At 41.0% G+C, this 21,024-nt stretch overlaps 1 protein-coding gene across 7 annotated transcripts in view; it reads right to left on the bottom strand.

Moving 5' to 3' along the window:
• The window catches only part of dst (dystonin), a 114,434-nt gene that overhangs the window by 47,262 nt on the left and 46,148 nt on the right, over positions 1-21,024 (bottom strand). For 4 of the 7 annotated variants that reach the window (XM_088013011.1, XM_088013006.1, XM_088013007.1 and 1 more), the window contains 27 exons: positions 20,326-20,806; positions 20,111-20,239; positions 19,956-20,033; positions 19,718-19,879; positions 19,422-19,526; positions 19,216-19,311; positions 18,985-19,110; positions 18,335-18,487; positions 18,078-18,232; positions 17,863-17,989; positions 17,567-17,750; positions 17,054-17,211; positions 16,782-16,960; positions 16,531-16,669; positions 16,238-16,431; positions 15,443-15,605; positions 15,275-15,358; positions 15,045-15,152; positions 14,844-14,942; positions 8,582-8,728; positions 7,150-7,238; positions 6,954-7,062; positions 2,361-6,188; positions 1,491-1,637; positions 1,108-1,326; positions 879-1,022; positions 507-776 (listed from right to left, as the gene is read on the bottom strand). In XM_088013011.1, coding sequence (XP_087869137.1) covers positions 507-776; positions 879-1,022; positions 1,108-1,326; positions 1,491-1,637; positions 2,361-6,188; positions 6,954-7,062; positions 7,150-7,238; positions 8,582-8,728; positions 14,844-14,942; positions 15,045-15,152; positions 15,275-15,358; positions 15,443-15,605; positions 16,238-16,431; positions 16,531-16,669; positions 16,782-16,960; positions 17,054-17,211; positions 17,567-17,750; positions 17,863-17,989; positions 18,078-18,232; positions 18,335-18,487; positions 18,985-19,110; positions 19,216-19,311; positions 19,422-19,526; positions 19,718-19,879; positions 19,956-20,033; positions 20,111-20,239; positions 20,326-20,806 — 7,873 coding nt within the window. Of the gene's footprint in view, positions 1-506; positions 777-878; positions 1,023-1,107; positions 1,327-1,490; positions 1,638-2,360; positions 6,189-6,953; positions 7,063-7,149; positions 7,239-8,581; positions 10,954-11,089; positions 14,048-14,843; positions 14,943-15,044; positions 15,153-15,274; positions 15,359-15,442; positions 15,606-16,237; positions 16,432-16,530; positions 16,670-16,781; positions 16,961-17,053; positions 17,212-17,566; positions 17,751-17,862; positions 17,990-18,077; positions 18,233-18,334; positions 18,488-18,984; positions 19,111-19,215; positions 19,312-19,421; positions 19,527-19,717; positions 19,880-19,955; positions 20,034-20,110; positions 20,240-20,325; positions 20,807-21,024 lie in introns of those variants that run through there. The other 3 variants (XM_088013010.1, XM_088013008.1, XM_088013009.1) reach the window with 3 other exon arrangements.

Here is a 21,024-nt window from a genome sequence, read left to right on the forward strand (position 1 = left end):
AACAACAAAAAAGTTTTTACAAGCAATTAGGGGCAATAAATACACAGATGCATGCACATATTAAAAACCAGAAGAACAAAAAGAGCCAGAATGTAGTGACTTGCCTTAATAGTTTTACACAACTGTACTGTAAGATTTTCCTGAGATGAGATTTTTCTTGATGCATAAAAGTTGACATATGGACTTTTATATGCACATTGAAAATGTGCATATAAATAATATCTGTAGTATCTGTATTATCTGTAATAATAACAGAAAATGATTATTTGTATTTTTTATTTTATTACTTTCTCAATCAGATTTTCACTCTGTTTTTACTACTGAAAAAAATCAGAAACATCTTTTGCCATAATTGATGAAAGATGTTCAACAAGTACTTATTCTGTAAATTAAAATTTGTCATTTATTTGCTTAAAGATATTTCTCAATATATTCCATAGAGTGTTTTAACTTTGATACAAATCACTACATTCTGTGTCTATTAAATGTTGTAGTGTTCTCTTTACTTCTTTTTCTAACTGCTCGTTCCTAAGGCAGGCCTCGTCCTGCTTTTCTTTCTCTTTAGCGTCCAGCAGGGTATCTAAGGCGCTCCTCTGTGTAGCAAGCTTGTCTGTCTGCTCCCTGAATGCTCGCTGTGTGCTGGTGAGGAACTTAAGGAGGTAACTGCTCTGAGCTGGGCTAAGAAACTGAGCATTCTCAGAAATGAAGCACTGGATATCAAATGTAACATCTTCCATTTTGAGTCTGGTTTCTTTTGAAAGAAGACTCTTTGTGTCCTGGAAGTGGAAAGAAAAAAAACAGATTAAGGTGTTTTTTTGTTTTTTTTCCAGTTTTGGCTAATGTATTGATGCATCTTTGTTGCTAGATTAAAAAGGTACCATGTTTAGCTGACTAATATGCTTCAACATGTTTACGTCACATGCGGTCAAATTCACATCCCACATCTCAGAGTTATTTTGAAGCATGTCCGCTACGTTAAGAAGATCGCCGAGATGTTTCTGGTATGTTGACTCCAATTGTGACTGAAATATAGAGTTAAAATAGTTATATGCTTGTTTAGCTGTTGCCTAACTTAGTTTTTTTATTGTTTCCTTTCTTAACACTGACCTTCTCTGCTTCCATGACTTGAATCAAAGAACTTTGCCTTTCTGCAGACATTTGGGAGACAGCAGCAAAATCTGACTCCAACTGCAAATATGTGGAGGCCAAATCTTGGTGAATCTGTTTGGGAATTTGGTCGTCGTCAGCAGAGTTTAGGAGATGTTTGGCTTTCTCCAAATCCTTTCTTAGGACACTGCCCAGTTTAGAAACCTCAGCTTCTAAAGACTAGAAGAAAGACAGTTTATGTCAACAAACTAGTAAGCAACATTAGCTTACTAAATTAAAAAAAATCTATGGCTAAAATTGAAAATTGATAACATTAATGTTAGATCATTCTAAAGAGAAAAGTTGGTACTTCCCGTGATTTTTTTTTTTTTTTTTTGCCTGACCTGACATTCCTCTAGCTGGATCTGCAGTCCTTCCATGTTGTGAACTGGGGGCGCCTGCATCAAAAGGTCTTTCTTTACATCTTCTACAACATCAGCATGATCTTGCAGTCTGCCAACACATTCCAGGTAATCATGAACGGAGAACAACTGTGGAAAATAAGAAAGTGTAAGACCAACTTCACTCTGTATTCTATGACCTTAATTTTCTCACATTACAAAATTAAATCTAAATGTATTCCACAAAGATTTTATGTGATGTGATTTTGTGTGTGGCAAAATCAAAGCAGGGCATAGTTGTCTATATAAGGAGTACACATCTTTTCAATGTTTTTGTGCAAAGCATATTCTAAGAGTGAGGGATATTTATAGTCAGCATCCCTTGCGCTGATGCACATCTGCAGAATGTTGTTGAGGTGCTTTCCTTCAGCAGCTACAGCAAAGCTGGTCAGATTTAATAAGAAGGCATCAAAGATATAAATGCTGTCATGAAACATAAACTTCTTAAAAGCTGTGAATGTTTTGAAAGTGGGGCAGAGATCCATTTTTTTCCAGCAGAGCCCTGAGCCCAAACATGCAGCCAGAGCTTGAATAACTTGCTTAGATCAAAGCAAAGTAGCTAAACTAAAGTCCAGACCATAATCCAAATGAAAATATTCTGGCAGACCTGAAAACTGCTGCTCATAAACACAAATCCAGTTTTGACTAAGATTGAGTTAGGTGAGAATATTCTGTCTCTGGATGAAGAGTGACTGTAATTGTAACTGCAGCTTTAACAAAACACATATAATTTCCTTCAATTTGGCCTACCGCATAAAATCTCAAAACAATCCATGAAAGATTGTAGGCAAACAAATAAAAAACAAACTCTACCTCAGTTTTGACCTCTTCAGCTTTGTAAACATCCGAGCTGTCGGACCCCCAAGCGGACGGTCGGCGAGCTCCTTCAGCAGGATCCCAGATGCCTGGATCATGTGCAGACTCTTCGTCCTCTCCCTCAGAGCTCTCCTCCTTGATGCTCTCCAAAGTGCGCAGCCATTCCTCCCGAGTGTCGCCCCCCAGAGCGCTGCTCAGGCTTTCCACCATTTCTTGAAGCACTGAAAAGTCTTGGCTCAAAGAGACCGTCTTAAAAAGCTGCAGGAGCTGCTGCTGGATATTTGAAGGATTGTCCTGTTCTTTGATTTCACAGGCCTCATCTTCCTCACATGTCAGTTCTGAGCTTCTGGTGTCGCTGCTGGTTTGGTCTGAGGTACTGTTCTCATTTATTCCCTGAAAAATGTCTTTTTCTATAGGTTGTAGATTGTCTTCAGTTTGTTGGGTGTCCTCCTGCTCATCTATTAAAACCTTTACGGCTTTATAAAACGTGGACTGACTTGAGCAAACAGAGGATGTAATGCTGCCGTTAGGCAGATCAGCAGTTCTCTCCGATTGACGATCTGATCCCAATCTTTCAGTTTCAGGTTGCTTCAAGTGAATGTTTGAGGTTTCACAAGTTTGATTCAAACAGGACACATTTACATTATTATCGACTTGTTCCTGCTTTGATACCGAAATCTCCACAGCCTCACTGGAGATCACGAAAGTGTCATCGTGCTGCTTCTCTGGAGAAAGCCTCTTCTTGTTTGTTTTAACGTTAATTTCATTTCCACAATTGCCGTTTGGCTCTAATGCATATTTGGTAGCCTTTGATGGATCTTCCACATCACATTCATGACTGGAAGGAGGGGTGTCTGATTGCTGTGCAGGTGTGTCAGAAAGAAAAGCACGTGCTCTCTGAGAGATTTGCCTACAAACAGGTTGAGATTCAGTCCTTAAATCTGCTGTTAAATGAAGCACATCTGGCGGAGGTGATGCACATGTGCCTGCAGCTCCTGCACGATTCATTTCACTGATACCTTCGTCTGCTGAAGCCGAAATAAGTGCACCTTCAACTAAATTCCAAGAGGGCAAATGGTGGAGCCTCTGAGCTGGCTCACTGTTTAAATATGAGCAAATATTTGTGTTGGGTTCCGTTTCTAAGCAGAAATCACTGCACAATGATGCAGTTGTCCCTAATTCACTCTCACTGACAGCATGAGATTCTTTCTGGAAGTCATTCCCTTCAATGGAAAGCTCATCAATGGTCTGGCTCTTAGATTTATCAGAGCAACATGTGACAGATGCTGCATGCTGAGGCTGGCTTTGTGAGTCAGTGCTCATGCCACTTGTATTCGACAAGTCTGATTCCGTCACAGGAGCAGCGTACTCTTCGACAAAACCACGGACATCAGCTCCACCTGTCAGCTGCCCGTCGAGTGAAACCCGTGAGTCACAGTCTTTAGCCATCAAAGGCAGAGTGTCTGTAAGAAAAACGTTTCCAGAAGCAGGAATCAAAGAGGAGGGTGAGATCACCTCGGACTCGTCACCACAGTGTGTTTGATTACTCATTGTTCCTGCATTTCCTTCTTTATCAGCATCCTCAGTGTCTTTATTGTCTTCCTCATTTGGTAAATCAAGCGCCATGACAGCCGCTCCCCTCGTCGTCTGCAGCTGCACGTTTTCAGCTCCGTACATCTGACTCCAACTCACAGTGTGACCCTGCAAGGTGTCAGAATTGACGTTTTCTCCAGAGAAAGAGCAGGATTTTAGCTCCATGACAACCGGCTCAGTTTCACCTAATCCAAATTTCAATGCATTGCTGTAAGTAATAGTGCAATCAGATTTCAAAGAGCTCTCCTGTTCTGTCTGACAAATGTCTATTTGTTCCAGGTCTAACGTGTCTTCATTGAGTCCTAGCGCACTGATTTTTTTGTCTGACTGCATGTTATTTAGCTCTGGTACAGCCTGTTCAGCCATAAAGTTCTTTAAAGATCCCAAGGGGTCAGTAAAATTACCCTCTTCCTCCACTTGGTCGTTTTGAACCCGAAGGGTACAGTTAAAGTTGTCCTCGCCTTCAATCATATCAGAAGAGCATAACAAGTAAGACTGGGTTACATCATCATTGGTTGATTTTCTGCATAGTGACCCTGCATTGCAATTTGGCAGAGTCTCTTGATCAAACTTTATTGCAGATTCATAATTAAATGTTGAATCAGCATTTTTACTCTTTGCAGAGTATGAAGTCGGAGGCAATGGTGTCTCTAGAGAAGCTGTGTCATCAAGGCTGTTACTGTCAGCGTTCCCGGAGCCACACTGGAAACGCTGTGTGGCCCGTTTGAAATGAACAGTAGTTTCTCTGTTTACGTTAGGTTCAATGCCATTAACCTGTACGAGTTCATACGTAAAATCTCGTTTCAGAGGTTGAACATCAGTGACAATTTTTTCTTTGCAAGTCACCGCTTTATTAACCAGACAGACTAAATTATTCAGCTCTGATTCATGTTGAGAGTTTTCATCAGGGGTAGTTGGGCAATTGATATCATAGATAAAATCAAAATGATTCTGTGGGTTTTCCGTTACTTGCTCCGTTTCCTCATTTATGAGCAACATTTGTACATCTGCCTGTTCCGAATCATAACTGGGGTTAAAAGTAAAGTGAGTAAAATTTCGAAGAAAAGTTTGACACCGACTGTCAAGAATCAAAATCCTCTGGGCTGATCTGAGATCGACGTAGCTGTTCATCATCAAGTAAGAGATGAACAGCTGCTCTGCCTCTGATGGAGAGGGAGGGGTCGGATCTGGAACAGATGCAGAACGATGCCGTCCATCCACTGAAAGCATTTTATACATGAGCCACGACGAATAGGTCTCATGAAGGTGCTCAAAGTCAGGCAGTGAGTCAGGAATTTCAACAGATCTCATCGTGTCTACTGTGCAGCTGTCAATCAGACCCTTTTTGGCAGCAGAGTTTATTTCTATTATCTCTGAGCTTCCTGGAATGTAAATGGCAGCTATTTTTCCTCGACTACTGAGCAGTGTGCTGGTGAACTCACTGGTGGTGATTTGGTGGTCACGCAGCATTGAGTTGCCTGTGATTTCCCCAGTAGGGGGCAGCACAAGTCCCAAAAACTGCTGCTGGTGTCCCAACACTACGAGGGTGCTGCTGGAGCTCATCAAATCACACTGAACTGCTACATCCACCCTCACGTCGTCATTGTTGTGGACAATCCCAGAACAATCATCGCACCCTAATGTGGTCACCTGATCACTTGAACCTGATTCAGACCTCAGCGGGTTAATTTTCCTCTCCGAGGAAGGCGGTTCATTTTTACCGAGGCACCCAAGAACGAGGCCATGAACTTCGTTGAGCTTAAGCTCCTCTTCAGGCTCACAGAAAGACAAACCATCAGAAATTCTCATAACTTTCTGCCTTTCCAGAATTTTTAAATAAGTAGAGGCAGGAATCAACCCACAGTGAAACGCCCTCTCTACCATCAGCGTGTCTCCTGTGTAGGACGCATCCAGTCCGTCGTCAATCTGGTTTATCTTTATTATCCTCATGCACAGACCCCGACTGGTAGAAGCCTCCCTAGCTGCTGCTACATCACTCGGAGACACAGAGGAAATGTGTGAACTTTGTATGCACTTGCTTGATTCATACTGGGGGGAATGTTGCAGTGCTGATGTGTATATGTGATTTTTTTGGACACTATCTTCCCAGTCCAGTTGGACATGAGGCTCAGAGGAACAGGGGCTGCAGCCTGCGAGCGTGTCTGGGAGAGCGGCAGAAGCAAAGTGATCAAACACTTCTCCTGTGGCTCCAGCCCTGGATGTCTTTAAATTCTGTAGAAAAACAGAAACACAGCCAGTAACTCCACTAGCCTTGACTTCCACATACAATGCCTTGGAAAAGTATTAATACTCCTTTGAATTTTTCACATTTTGTCTCACTACAACCACAAACTTCATTGTATTTTGGGGGTATTTTTATGTGATAAATCAGCATATGAGGAGGAAGTAGGTTGCATTGTTGCATTGAAGATTGTGGTTATATCACAAGATGTAACAAATTTCAAGAGGTAAGAATATATTTTTAAGGAACTGTATGTGTTCTTTGTAAATATGGATTAAAATATTTACCAGAAAGACAAAATCTATACTCACCATCACACAAACATGGTTAAAATATTGTGTGCAGAAGAGCAAGACTGCAACAGGGTTACAACTGGAGAGTGACGCACAACACACTGAAAGCTAACATGCGTTTGCGGTGTCCGACATCTTGCAAAAAGGAGTGGAGTTAGTTAGTTCGCACACTGCAAGGTTAAAAAAGTCAAGTCTGTTTTGACACTGAACCCTGCGAGAGCTGAAATACACGAATGGTGGAGGATTTTTCAGACCAAAGCTGGCGCAGTGAAGCATGTTTACAGCATACTCAGATACTCTGGACTCCAGCTAAACACATATCATACCAGAAGTGCAAGAGAAAACTGCTCCAACTATAATAAGGAAAAGCAGATCATGTTCATCCATGCATCTAAACATCAGGAGGGCACAGTAGCACACATTTGCAACAGATGCAGTCAGACATAATGCCTAGAACCCAACCTCTTCTGCAGAGGTCGTTTGATCTGAACACTGCTGAGAGATTTCACTGTAGGCCTGAGTGAGAGCATTCAGCTGCTCCTGGGTCTTCCTCCTGTCCTCCTCCGTCATCCTGTGAAGAGAAGAACATGGAGTGAACAGCTGAGTTTCCACAGTGAATAAAGTATTATAGATGCAATATCAGAGCATTAACACTTACTTGTCACCATGTTTGTTCAGCATTGTTTGTGTGGCCCTCAGTGCTTCTGCAATTTGCTCCTTTTTGGAAGCCATTTCTTCAACTGAAACCTAAAATCATCAAATATGTAAATGTTTACATATTATAAAAAGCAGTCTGCAATTGTGTAATTAACCAGAGAATATGATAAATTGCAATATAGCACAATTATATGTCAAATTTGGGGTTTAAATGGCTTAAATCTTATTGTGTAAGTTTTATTAAGATGCAGCAATCAAACAGAAATTTTCATTTGATCAATACTGATTACTAATCAGTAGATCAATAATTTAAATGTGATTTAAATGAAAGAAATAGCCTATAAATGTAATAATCAGCATGTGCCTGGTGTTTGAATCCAATAAAAATCATCTAAAGATAACTGATGTTTTATTCTAACAATGGTGTAAACTATGTACTTTTTTCACTTTTCTTTGGATTCAAAACCAACATTTCTATCAGAAACTTTAACACTTTACTCTATGTGTTGTAGTGATTTTTCCAGTGCTGAATGTTGGTTTTCCCAATTTAAAAAGAAAAATTGTGCAATATCTAAATTGGCAGGCAGGGCCTCAAAGAAAATTGGAAATCATTAGAACCTAATCATTGCTAGGTTCCTTTTGAGTTGTAATTTACGATATGTCTTAAGGCAATGTACAAACATATTTTAAATCTCAGTCACACAAAAAAAAAGACATAAACAGTGATTAAAAGGAGAATCAAAAATAATCTTGTAATTTAGCTAATAACCTTGCATTGCACAGTAATTACAAAGGGCCAACCATGATGTTTGTACCCTCGCAAAATAAAACAGGTCAGTCATCCGATGCATTATGTTGGTAAATTAAAATAATGGATGCTATGAATTAATGGTGCACATTGATTTTCCTAATTGTATTCATTAGAACAGGTCCAAAGGAAGTTTTCAAATCCTTGTCATTATTTTTCTTTTCTTTTTTTTTAATAACTCAACATTATTAACAAATAATTGCTTTTAGGTAAATCACCATTGCCTCCACTATTAACATGCCCTCACAATTATTATGAAATAAATAAGATGTAAAAACATAATTTGTGCTATTCACTCTTTAAAGTTTTCATTCCTTCATTCCTTACATTGAGCTATTTTTATTTGAAATGTGTTTATAAGACTGTAATAATGATTGGGAGTGAAGACATTCTCGTGTATATATATATATATATATATATATATATGAGTGCTTGTGCAACTTCTGGAACTGATTTTATTGTGTGGAAGTTGATTGGATTAATCCAGCATGTAATCCAATTAATATTATCAAACAAGTGTTAACCCAAAAGAGGTTACTGCAACAACTAATAACTTATGTCTGTGGTTTTTATTGTAAATCACACAGTGACAACAAGGATACACCTTAACATATACACGAGTTACCTGGTGTTTATTTGAGGCATCTGTGTTGGCATTACTATCTTTCGGACCATTCCCGTCATTGTTCACGGTCCGCTTCACATCGGACATCCAGTGCAACAGTTTGCTAACTTTATCACCATGCTCTCGCTTCTCCTCATCAACAGACCTCTACAATTAAAACAGGCAGGCGGTCAGCAAGACTCTTAATTTTTCAAATAACCAAACGTTGTTAATAAGAAAAGTAAGTTGTTTACAACTTGGCCACGAAGCAGAAGAATCGGCTACATCGAACATAGCAGTAAAATATGGGTGTGAAAAAAACAACAAAAGGACAACATAGTAAAGCCACATTTTCATATATCCTTTACAGACGTTTACTTAAACGCACAAAGATAATGAAATGCTGTTTTGGCCCCAAATGCATGAACTTTTGTAGCCTCCAATAACCTCAAACCAGTGTGGCAGTCAAACACACTTCTTTCCAGTGCCTCTTTGAATGTGACTCGTCTCTTTGTCTTGGGACACGTGAGACTTTGAGCTTGGAACTGCTCATTTTTGAGCAGAGTGGCTGTAGTCTTGCCAACAAAGTTGCTTTGAATCACTTCTTCAAGAGAGACTCTGTCCTTTGTGTCAGGATTTATCAGTCCACCGGTCAAGAGCTGAAATTCAGCGCAGCGGAAACCCACATCCTTTGGGAGGAGGTTTTCTTGAACAGCCTGGAAAATAGATAATACCTTCCCAGTCTGAGGGTGGGTGATACCGTTGAATGCCTCTTCGAACTGTTGGAGCTGCTGCTTTAGAGCCTCGTCTAAAAGACCTCTTTTCAGAGCATCGGAGAGTGTGTGTTTCTCCCCAGTCGAAGGGTCGCAAATTCCCCCCGTGCAGGCCTGGGACTCCAACAGTCGTAATGCCGTCACTCTGTCAGTAACACCCTGCTGAAGACCCTGAAGAACTGAGAGCCTCTTCTTCCTAGTGATGTCCCAGAGACCGGCAATGGGGCTATTGACATCTTCCACAACAACCCTTCTTGAAAATATGATGTCTGCAATCTCATAGATGCTTAAAAGACCACAGCGATAGCTTTCAAACTCAGACATTTCAAGAAATCTTTGACTTAAAGCAGATTCTAGACAAAGCTGTCGACCACTTCTGGCATCTGTGATGAAGTGACGTGAGTTTCCGCTTGGGTCAACCAGAGAGTTTTCCTGCCAGTTGCTTTCCTGCTGAGACAGGAAGAGATAAGTCTTTTTGTTGATGTGTTTCCCTTTAAAGGCTTCGTACACAGACATTTCTGATCCACAGCTGCTGTTGACGACTGACATTCTATGAGGACTCATGGGAGATGTGTTTGTCAAGTGTCTCTCTCCAAACGGGACAAGAAACACACTGCCGTTGATGTCATATAAGCAGGTCTTGAGTATTTCATCGTAGTATGCCCTCTGTCCGGTGTCAGGGCTGTGGAAACCTTTTGGGTTGCTCACCGGATCGTGCAGACTCTGCAGAGTCTCTTTGTTTAAGAGACCGTCATTCAATGCAATAAAAGTTGGGACTCTCATTCCTGTTTCTGGGTTAAATAACCCTCCTGAGGAAACCTGGACCTCAAGTATCTTCTTGCCTTTAAATCTATCTATAATTCTCTCCTCCATGGCCTGAAAGACAGAAAGTTTTCTGCCCTTACAGATGTAGCCACTAACAGCTTTCTCTGCTTCCATCAGCTTCTCTTTCATGCTTAGATCTACGATGCCTTTCTCTAGCGCCTCTGCAACAGACACCGTTTCTCCTGTAGCTAGATCCACAAGACTGCCTGTTGCAGCCTGAGCCTCGAGGAACTCAAGAGCGTATGTCTTTGCAAGAAAGCCCTTTTCAGCTGCTTCTAGGAAGGGCATCTTTTTCTTACTCGACTCTACATAAAGTCCAGCTACCGTGGCAGGTTTATCAGTGCGATGGACAAGTGATGTTCGCACTTCTTCAACGGTGAGGAGGCCCATCTCCAACTTTCGTAAAACCCCCTCATCCAGAAGCTTATGCTTGATCCAGTAGTGAATGTCAGGACTCCCAATTAACTCCTGGTGCTTCTGGGAAGTTGATATGCCCTGTGTTCCATAAGATTTTCCTCTACTTTTTTCAGATGTGATTATGGCTTCATGAGTTTCTCTGACTTGGTAAGTGCCTGTCTTACTGATGTTAGATTCATTCTGCCCTGGGTCTTTAAGTCCACACAGAGCCATGTAACCCGGCACTTTGACTGAGCTGGGAAGATCAGATGAAATGTTACTCTTGTGAGCAATGTGCTGCAGATTTTTTGCTTGAATACTGGGGGGTTCGTAAAGAGAGGCAACTTCCTTGACTTGCTTAATTCCTTCGAGAGCATTTCCTCCCTCCATCTTCTCCATCTGTAAATGTGACATTAGAGGAATGCTTAAGTTATGAAAGACAAAAGTTCGCTTTTAAAACTAAAATATGCACAGTATTAAAATTAATTTAAATTAGTAAAATATCTTTAAATTTCAGTGACAGCTTCCTTCATACCTTTTTGATATTGAGAGTTTCATCCTCCATTCTGCTCTTTGCTCCCTCAATGACTGTCGTTATTTTCTTCTCCATGGGAACATTTTCCTTCAACAGATCAGCTTTGCCATTTGCCACTTTTGGATGGACGGTCTCCGTCACCGCTCCTCTCAGAGTCGACAGAGTTTTCTGCAGGTTTTTCACCTCTCTCACGTACAGCTCTATTTGTTCTCGTAGGGCTCTTGCTTCATCTACTTTCAGTGACAGATTGCGCTCGCTATCCGACAGCTTTTGTTCAAACTTTGTTCTCTCAATTGACTGCTGATTGCAGAGGCTTTGCAGAGAACTTATTTTAGAGGCGAGTTTCAGTTTATCGTCCTCGAGTTGGGTAATCTCAGACTTTGCTTTCAACAAGTCTTGCTCAAGCTTTGTTCGTTCTCGCTGCAGTTTCTCCGTTTTGAACTGAAGCTCCTTGTCCATATGTTGCCTTGATTCTACTGTGGTGTGGTGCAAAGTTTTAATCAGTTTTACATCGTGCTTAAAATATTTGTTGAGTTTCTCTGCAAATTCGCCGCTTTGTGACTGTTGGCCTTCCTTTGCAATCTCAGACTGCAACAAAATCATTTTCTTCTCAATTTCTGCCTGCATAAGTGACAGCTGCCTCTCATAGCCTTCTTTCTGGAGCTCAAGTTTACTCTTTAGCTCCTCCAGCATCTTCTTACATTTCTCCAGCTGTTCCTCCATCTGCTGGGACCTCAGCTGAAGAGTAAAGTTTTCTCTTTGCTTTATCTCTGCTTCTGTTTGGGTGTGTTGCAGCTTGTCTTTTAGCATTCTGAGCTCTGTGCCTAGAGAGAGGTTTTTTTCCAGCGCCTCTGATTTCTCCCTCTTCAGGATTGCATTTTCACGTTGCAGATTTGATTGGGATTTGTCAGAACTGGACATGACTTCTTTGATAGTTAGATTGTGTTTCTGAATTTCAGTCTCCAACAGAATAATTTTAGATTCTTTCGATTTTCTTTCCTTTATCTCTTGAGCTAGTTCATCTTTTGCTCTTTGCATTGCAGAGCTAACCTCCGAAAGTTTAACATTCAGACTCTCTACTTTCCTCTCCACTGCCGCCTTGTCATTCTGAAGTGTAGACATTTGCTGCTTTAGCTTTTCTATGACTTTTTCAGAGTTGTTAGTTATTCCTTTAAAGCTGTGCTTGTGTTGTAAAAGTTCTTCTTCTAGAGCTTTAAGTTTACGCAGATGTTTCTGGCTCTCATCAGATTCTTTTTGCAGCTCCACATTTTTTTTCTTCAGCATCTCGTTCAAATCATTGATTTCAGCTTTCTGCATGTGAACTTTCTGATTTACTACGTTTTTCTCAGCAAATACAGATTGCAGCTCTAACTTCAGATTCGCTACTTCTTTCTCATAATTTATGATTTTTCCATTTTGGGACTTTAACTTCTGCTGCAGATCAGCGATGGTCTTTGTCTCCTCACTGTGTTCTTGCAATTTAATTTGAAGCTCATGAATGGTCTGCGTTTTCTTACTTAGCTCCTCGTCAATAATTCTAACCTGTGATTTAGCACCCTCTGTCTGTGACTTGAAGATTTTAATTTGCTGGTCCTTGCTCTCAATCTCCATCGTCACTTGATCGAGTTTGGCTTTCACATTCTTGGCATTCTGCTCCGCCTCTAAGTTCATCTGCTTGAGCTCATCGATCTTCCTCTGCAGCTGAGACGCAACGTTTTCACCCCTCTGAAGTTCTGCCTCGAGGTTCTTGTATTTGATCTGCAGGGCATGTTCAGATCTCTTCACTGTGTTGCTCTCATCCTTCGAGATTTGAAGCTGTTGTTTCCAGCTCTCCACCTCATTCTTTAAAGATTTTACCTTTTGTTCAGAGAATGATCTTTCTTTTTCCAGCGACTCTATTTGGATCTGAAGACTTCGAATGTCGCTATCAGACGAGACGTTCATTCTCATCAACTCGTTGCATTTTGTTTTCAGCTGATCTATGGCTGACTGTTTGGAAGCCACCTCTTCCTCTAGGTTGTTTATCTTGTAGGAGTTCTCCTGCTCTACGGAGCTTCTCTTCTGCAGCTCCAATTGGGTGATCTTCAGCTGCTCTTTAAGGCCTTCTACTTCAGTGGTTTGGAAAAAGGTGCTTTGCTCCAATGAGGACTTTGCTCTCTGGAGAGATCTGATTTCTTCCTGAAATTCAGAGATGGATTTTTTCATGTTCAGCATTTCCTGATGGAAATCATCCGACTTCTGCCTGGTCTGGGCCCGTTCACCTTCCATCTCCATCTGCAGTTTTTTCAGTCTGTTGTTGCTGTCATCCAGAAGCTTTTTATAGCTTTGTGCTTTCTCCTCGGCCATCTCTGCTTTTTTCTGGACCTGAGATAGTTCATCCAGTCTCTGCTGCAAGACATCGTGCATTCTGTCTGCAGATCCCTCGAGTTGGGCGCCCAGTTCTGATTGGCTCTCAAGTCCCAAAGACTCTGCAGTCTGATCATTGCTTTCAGCTGGAACTTCACTCTGCAACTCCCTTGCTATTAAAACTACTTCCTGCGCATTTGTTGTTCTTTGTAGGCCGGAAATCTGTGCATCATTTTCTTTCTTTAAGACTTCCTCGAGTTTCTTCTGAGTCAGAGCAGAGGTGGCCTCCGACTGCTCCATTAAAGTTTTGGTGTGCTTTAATTCCTGCTCAAGTGCAGCTTTGTCTTTAATCACTATGTCTAACTTAGTGTGGTACTGACTGACATCATGCTCAAGCTTTGCTTTCAGAAAGTTTAAGTCCTCAACGATCTTCTTTTGTGTTTCTAGTTCTACTTCCAGCTTCTCCACCTGTGCTTCCCTTTCTGCAAGCAAAACTTCCTGTTCTTGGATCCGTTCCTTAAGTTGTCTAATCTCTACTTCCCCTCTGGCTTTTTGGACCTCCATGCTCTCTGTCCTTTTTGCATCCTCTGTTCTTTCGAAAGCCCTCCTGTTCTACAATGCAAAAAAATGAGTCATCCACAGATTGACATTTAAATAGACATGGTTACCTCAAAAATAATCTCTCTAAGAGTTTGAAATTTAAAAAAATATTTATTTATAAGAAAATGCTCATTTAGATCATGTTGTGAATAGTACATTGTATTTAAAAAACTTAACAGATTACTGATTAGTTTTGTTAAACTAGTAAATACATCATGCACATGTTTCGCCACCCATATTTTATTGCAGCAGCATAATCTCACACTGGACAATTTAGAAAAGTAGCAGCCTTTGACTTGAATATTTCAGTCAATGGTATAGAATGTCACATTAATAAAAAAGATAAAAAAGATAGATAAAAATTATAAATATGAGTCTTTAATTTAAAATCTCTTGAAATCAAATGCTATTAGAAACTGCTTTACAAATTCCGAGAGATTTTTGAAAATGTTTCTGTCCAAGAATGCTCGAGATGTTTCTACCCACTTCACCATCACCAGCACACATGCAGCTATTTTACACACGTATGCACTTTCTTTGCTTCTTTTGCTCAATGAAGCAAATTCTCTTTGCCAGCATGATGACCCTGTGAGTCAAGAAGTCAAGTTGGATGAGAAGTAAAGCATATAGAAGATCCGTGAACCTAAATATCATGCATCTCATATCAGAAGAGAAGAAAAAAATGGCATCAGCATCAGGAGAACAAAAGAGGCCCCAGAAGCTGCAAGAACCAGAGTAACTACAGAATGGGATGCATTTTTTAAAAACATTATAAATAAATGTTATCCTTAAATTGAAACCAGCTCACCTCCTCGTCTTCGGCTCTTTTCAGCGTTTCACTGGCAAACTTCACATACTGGGTCATAAGAGTCACAAGAGCAGTGTAGCGGGTTCGGAGGTCCATGAACTGCATGAAATTAACCCAACAAAGACAAATGTGTAGATGTGCAGAAAATACAAAAGCAAAAAAATATTTTGCACTGTAAATAAAATCCAAATCCAGTCTTGCCTCCTGCTGAATGGCATCAGAGGAGCTCTGCATCTTCCGCTTTTTAAGAGGGGACTTGTGTTGGGAGTCAACCATCGCTCTGAATGTCATTAGCTGCAGCTCATAATCCTGGAATTTTAAGCGAAATGTTAAAAGTTAGTTGAAATATTTCTAGTAAATGTCAAGAAGATCTTTTTTTTTTTTTTTTTTTAAGTGTTGCCTTAGCAAAATCAAATAAAGCCTCAAATTACCTTAACAGCAGACGAGTACTGCTCCGAATATTTCTGACACTCATCAATTCTGTTTTGCTTTTGTTCCATTTCAGCAACAAGAACCTAAAAATAACACGTATTTTAGGACCGAACACTATTAAAATAGATAGGTCTTATTATAAGAAGGGGACTTCAGTTCTCTCGTACCTTCTGTTTGTTTAATATCTCAGCAAGAGCCTTGCTGTCATCAGGTTTGTTTTCTTGGGCTTTCAGCTGTGCCGTTTCCAGTTCTGAGATCCACTGATCCACACTGCTGTAGGAGTCTCTGTAGTGTTTCAGAGACTTGCTGATCCCACCAAGGTCCCGCAGCCTGAAATTGATATAGGAAATCTTCATGACTAATACAAGAACTCTGCACACAAATCCTGTGATAAAATTAATTTAAGAAATAAAAATGGGGAGAAATAGAGAAACTGGTTTGGGGTCAGAATGGGACTATATTCAGCTGAAATTGAATTGGATGTTGGCTGGCAGGTCAAAAACTCAAAACTGTGACTTTTTAAAATGTTTTAAATGACAATTAAATGCATTACAAATTTTCTCTGTTTTAATATTTTGAGGGTTTAACCTGCGTAACATATAATGTGCTAAACTTGTGTACTGTATGTTGAAAATTTGAGAGTCAAGACACTAAAAATAGCTAAATATGAGAACTATGTAATGTCCTTTTTTTCTTTTAAATGCAAGGATTTCTCACACAGAGCCGTGACATCCCCCATTATCAAAAAATGGACAATTAAAGGCTCGACCCTAGAGCAAATGCTGGAACACTGTTCTTAAATCTTTCATAGAAGTATTTTAAGAAATACCCAAGTCATGTAAAATCAATTTTGACTGGTCAAAGCTCTAAAATCCTTTCTAAACTTCCTAAATTTGATTTAGAAAGTTGTGGCAAACTTCTCATCACTGCAAGACATGCAACAAAACACACGTCCTGCAAACCTGCTATCAATCTGGGAGTGAATGTTCTGCCATCTTTCACTCAGCTGGTCCGCCCTCTCCTTGTGCCAGTCCAGGTCAAAGTCTCGCTCGTTATGGGCTTTAAACATGCGATCGCTGATGACGCGAGCTTTCTGAAGCTCATCCTCCATGTCGTGGAATACTTCCTGCCTCTCGTCGATCTCCGTCCGCCATTGCTACAAACAGAAAGATGGACGACTATGACTACTTAAAACAAGCTGTCACAGTGCAAGCAGCATGGTTTTATTTATTTATATTTTTAAATGCAGCGCTACCTTAAGCGTAGAAATCACACTTTCAATGGATTTGACATCCGAGTTGACGGCATCCTCTTCATATAGTTTGGACTCGTAGGCTTTAACGAGAGACTCTGCGCTCTGACTGTGCTTCACCACCAAACTCACTGTTTTCAGTCTGCAAAAACAGAGGCTCCACTTCAGCTCAACCGTTTTCCGCAAAAAAAAAAAAAAAAAAAAATTTTTTTTAAATCTCCCTGACATGCAATGCAATAAAACACCATTCTTACTTGTCCATATAAATAGAGGACATGGAGTACACTTGGCTCATGCTCTGAACGAGGACAGAAAGTTCAGAGGAAAGCGTGGACACAGACGGAGAGCCTGCAGCCTGTCTGAAGAACTGCTCGCACTTCTCCCTCATGACATCCAGATCGCCCTTCAGCCTCTCCAGCTCAGACATCTTACTCTGCAGAGCAGAATGTAGAATGTTATGAATAGTATGTGCCTCTTTATGTAAGAAGGATAAAAATAAATTTAAAAAAAATACTAATTTGATTACCTCGTGTTCAGTGATGCGCTGCAGACTCTGCTCCAGGTCATCTCTCTCCAGCGGTGATCGGATTTGCCTGATTAGGTGTTCCTCGTGGGATTCTAGGTGCATACGGATGTTGCGGATTTCTGAGATGTAGTGATTGTATACCGACTCCTCGTGTTCTTCTGTTGATAAAAATAAATATTAACAATAAATATATCATTAATTAAGATAGGACTTTTTTTGTAGTCAGTAGTGTTTGACAGAAACCATGTAAAAAAAATAAAAAAAAGGAAGAAATTATGTGGGATATACATCACTAGGTGGCGGCATTGTCATAGTGTACGTGGAGTTATGGCTCATGAATTGCAACCCTGGCTTTTATTGGTTTAAAAGTAAACTAACAGACACATTTCTATGTTAAAAAGTATAAATTATGTAATTGTGCAAATCACAGTCTTAATTTATAGCTTAAGAGCCTTAAGGACCAAAGTGCCTCCGGAGGCTGGGCTGTTATTAGGGGGAGAATTGAAGGCTTGCCTCTCTCTGCGGATCTGAGCAGTTCCTGGTAGTACTCCTTACAGGCTGCCACGTCTCTCTCCAGCTGTGCACAGTCTGCCACTGTAAACACCTCAGACTCCTTGCTGTCCTCCAGGAACTCATCGAAGTGGGACTGGAGGTTGCCCAGGACCTGCTGATGCTCGCCAGGCAACATCGTCTTTATCTGAAGTTGTTTCAAAAATGAAAGCGTTACAAATCTCTGAGTGTGATCATAAACTAAAGCTAATTATTACTAATCATGATCAGCGAGTGGGGGAACAAACATGTATAGATACCGAGGCTACGTTCCAGTTGCGGATGGCCCGTACGTCAGCCATTAGGTAATGCCAGGACACAACGCTCTTCATGTTGACATGGGAGCGGTGCCACAGAGTCAGGACATTTTGGTATAACTGTTCAGTTCTGCAGTAGAAGAGAAGCGATTTAGACAATGAATGCTTTAGGAAACTGCTTTAACACAAAAATGGATCGTAGCTTCCGAGCGTCTCACCTCGCTGCCAAGTCAACAGCCTCTTTGTTGGGTGGAGGCACGGTGAAGCAAACAGAGGGAACCATGGCCTCATTCCCTGCTGGGTTGATGACTTTCCACTTGGCCCGGTGAGAGTTGCTCACCAAAACACACTCGTCATCTTTATCAATGGTAATCTGAAAGAGTTAGGAGAGAGAGAGATACAGCAGAGATCTGTTACACAAACTTCTAAATTAAATGGGAGTGACTGTGGTGTGATGTTTTTAAAACAACAATACCTCTATCTGACGATAATCACATATCGCTCTGACAGGAATGGAGGACCTCAAGGGAATTTCAGGGTTTCTCGGCCGGAGTTGCACAATGTTTTTGGCCCTGCCCACTAACCCAGCGACAGTGCTACGGTACTGAAGAAGCTGCTCTTTCTCATCCTGAGAATACACACAAACAATATAGTTTGTACCATGACATAAAAAGTTTAAAAAATAAAAAAACCTTTTTGTATTTTCTAACTAAAAGACTTAAAACTTTTTTTTTCTGAGAGACCAATATAAAGTAGCACATCACTGAAAAGTGGTGGAAAAAGTTACGAGTTGTGGAAACATTCAAAAGATCTTCAAAAGGTTGTCCACAAATCTAGCCTTTATGGAAAAGTGGCAAGAATACAGCCACTGTTGAAAGAAATCCACAAGTACTGCTAAAAATTTGCAGCAGGTTATTTGGGAGATGCTGAAATCATGTGGAAAAAGGTGCTCTAGTCTCATTTATTTCCCATAAATGAGAAAAAAAAAGTGAAGAACAAACTAACTTTGTGCACTATCCTGAACACAACATTAGAAATGTGACCAGACAAAATGTGGAAAACCTATTGTACTTTTTCGTCTTTACACACAAATGCATACACTTCATGTCATTGCATCAGTGTTACCATGGACTCCTGAATCAGATCCTCCAGCCGGTGCAGGCTGCTCGATTGATCACAGCTGTATTTTCTCTGAATTGAATCTTTTAGGTTCTTAAGGTAGTCCATGGACACTTTGGCATCACTGAAGAACTGCACAGGGGAAATAAAAAGGAGCGTAGAGGTTAGATGCAAAAAATAAATTAATTAATCAATCAATGAATGCATTTAATAGGACAGTCTTAGGGACCAACGCACCTCAAAATATACAGCATTTCCCTTAAGATGCTGTTCGACGCAGGAGCAGAGCTGCAAAATCCAACTCCACTGTGTCTGCATTGCAGCTTTATATGCCTGTGAGGAAGAAAAAAATTAGATATACTGGAAAACTGCATGCTGGAAACAACTTGTAGTTATCTGCACAATTCCAGGCCCAAATACAGAAACTAGCACATTGGCCTCACTTCAATGGTTAGTCTGGCTGGGTGGTTCTTCAGCATGAGGCGCTCTGCCTTGTCCTGCACAGACTTAATGGTGTCCTCTTTTTCATCCAGTTCCCTCATCAGGTCCTGTGTAAAGACATTAAGGTAAAAGCCCCTGGTGCTAAGGCGTGGTGAAGGATCAGCTACTCCATCATCTCACATAATCTCACATCCTGCCTCAGTGTGGGAGGGTAGAGGCAATCATTCAAGGTACCGTTTAAACACATTTTTCCTGGGTGCATGAAAGATCCCAACGGGTTAAGACAGAAATGGCTTACAGCATGGTAGTCTCTTTTCTGCGAGATGTTGCAGTTGCGATCGCTCCAGTCGAAGGCGACCTCCTCTTCCTCTTTCTCGTTCAGCCAGATGAGCTCCTGAGTCGCCTGCGACACAAAGTCATGAAGGCTTTCCAGGTGGTTCTGCCGATCCCTCGAAGAGCTCTGAAACATTTCAAACAGTTAGACTACGACTTAAAAATGGGAAAATAATCGAGCTGAGCTCTAGGGTCATACTCACCAACAGCTGTTCGTACTGCTTTTCGAGTTTGTTCAGTTTGTCTGAATAGGTCAGCTTTAGTGGCATGTTCATCTGAATCTGGGAGGACAGCAGTTTTCTGAATAAATACATTTCATGCTTTACATCGATGAGAAAGTTTTAAAAAACTAACTCACTTCACTCAGTCGAGCGTCTTTGAGACTCATTTGAAATTCTTCAATGGCTCTGTGCACGCTCTTGTGGTTGTCCAAATGCATTTCCACACTGGGCAAATCGGTTCCCCACTCCGAGCGCTCCAATTGCAACTAAACAGAAAATGAAAAGAATGGAGCAAGTCAAAAAAGTTACATTCACAGCCTACATGAATAAAAAAAGGACAGAAACTGCTCACATGCATCTCCTCCACCCAGTTCAGGAGGTCCTGCACATATTTCAGGTTGACCTCCTCCTCCGTCATGCTGGGGTCCGCCAGTGACGACTTCATCAGCGGCTTCCTGATCTGCATGTGCTTCAGATGCATGAGGTTACCAGGCTCCATGCCGCCCCCGCTCCCCATGTAGCTCGGGACGGAAGCCGGCGGCAGATTTGGTGTCAGGGAAGGGGTCAAAGGTGAGCTCAGCGATGAGTTGAGGCTCGGGGTGAGGCCGGAGGTGAATGTGGATCCGGGGGTACCCAAACCCCCTGATGTGAGAGAAGGAGTAATGTCTGATGTGAAGCTGGAGTTAATGCTCTGTGGAAAGCCGGAGTTCAGGCTCTGCGTGATGCCGGAGATCATGCGCTTGGTTTGCTCTGTCGTCAGGGTGCGACCTTTGCTGTACACAGTGGAGCACTCGGCTCTGAGGGCCAAGAGGTCGTCACGGAGTCGGGAGACCCTGGAAATATCAGAGGGAAGCAGTTATCAGTTTTAATTGTGACTGTTTTTATTATTGTTTTTAAATTAAAAATAATATTCTAAATAAACAATTAATTAAAGTAATTATACTTTTCACTTGTAAGACTAAGAAAAACTGAGTACTGCCTTTATTGCATGTAATATTTCAATTCAATTTTCAAAACAAACTTTATACATTTGAACACAATAATAGTTCTT

Source organism: Poecilia mexicana, unplaced genomic scaffold (genome assembly GCF_051168715.1).
Source record: "Poecilia mexicana isolate PSO_F unplaced genomic scaffold, ASM5116871v1 scaffold_15, whole genome shotgun sequence".
NCBI lineage: Eukaryota > Metazoa > Chordata > Actinopteri > Cyprinodontiformes > Poeciliidae > Poecilia > Poecilia mexicana.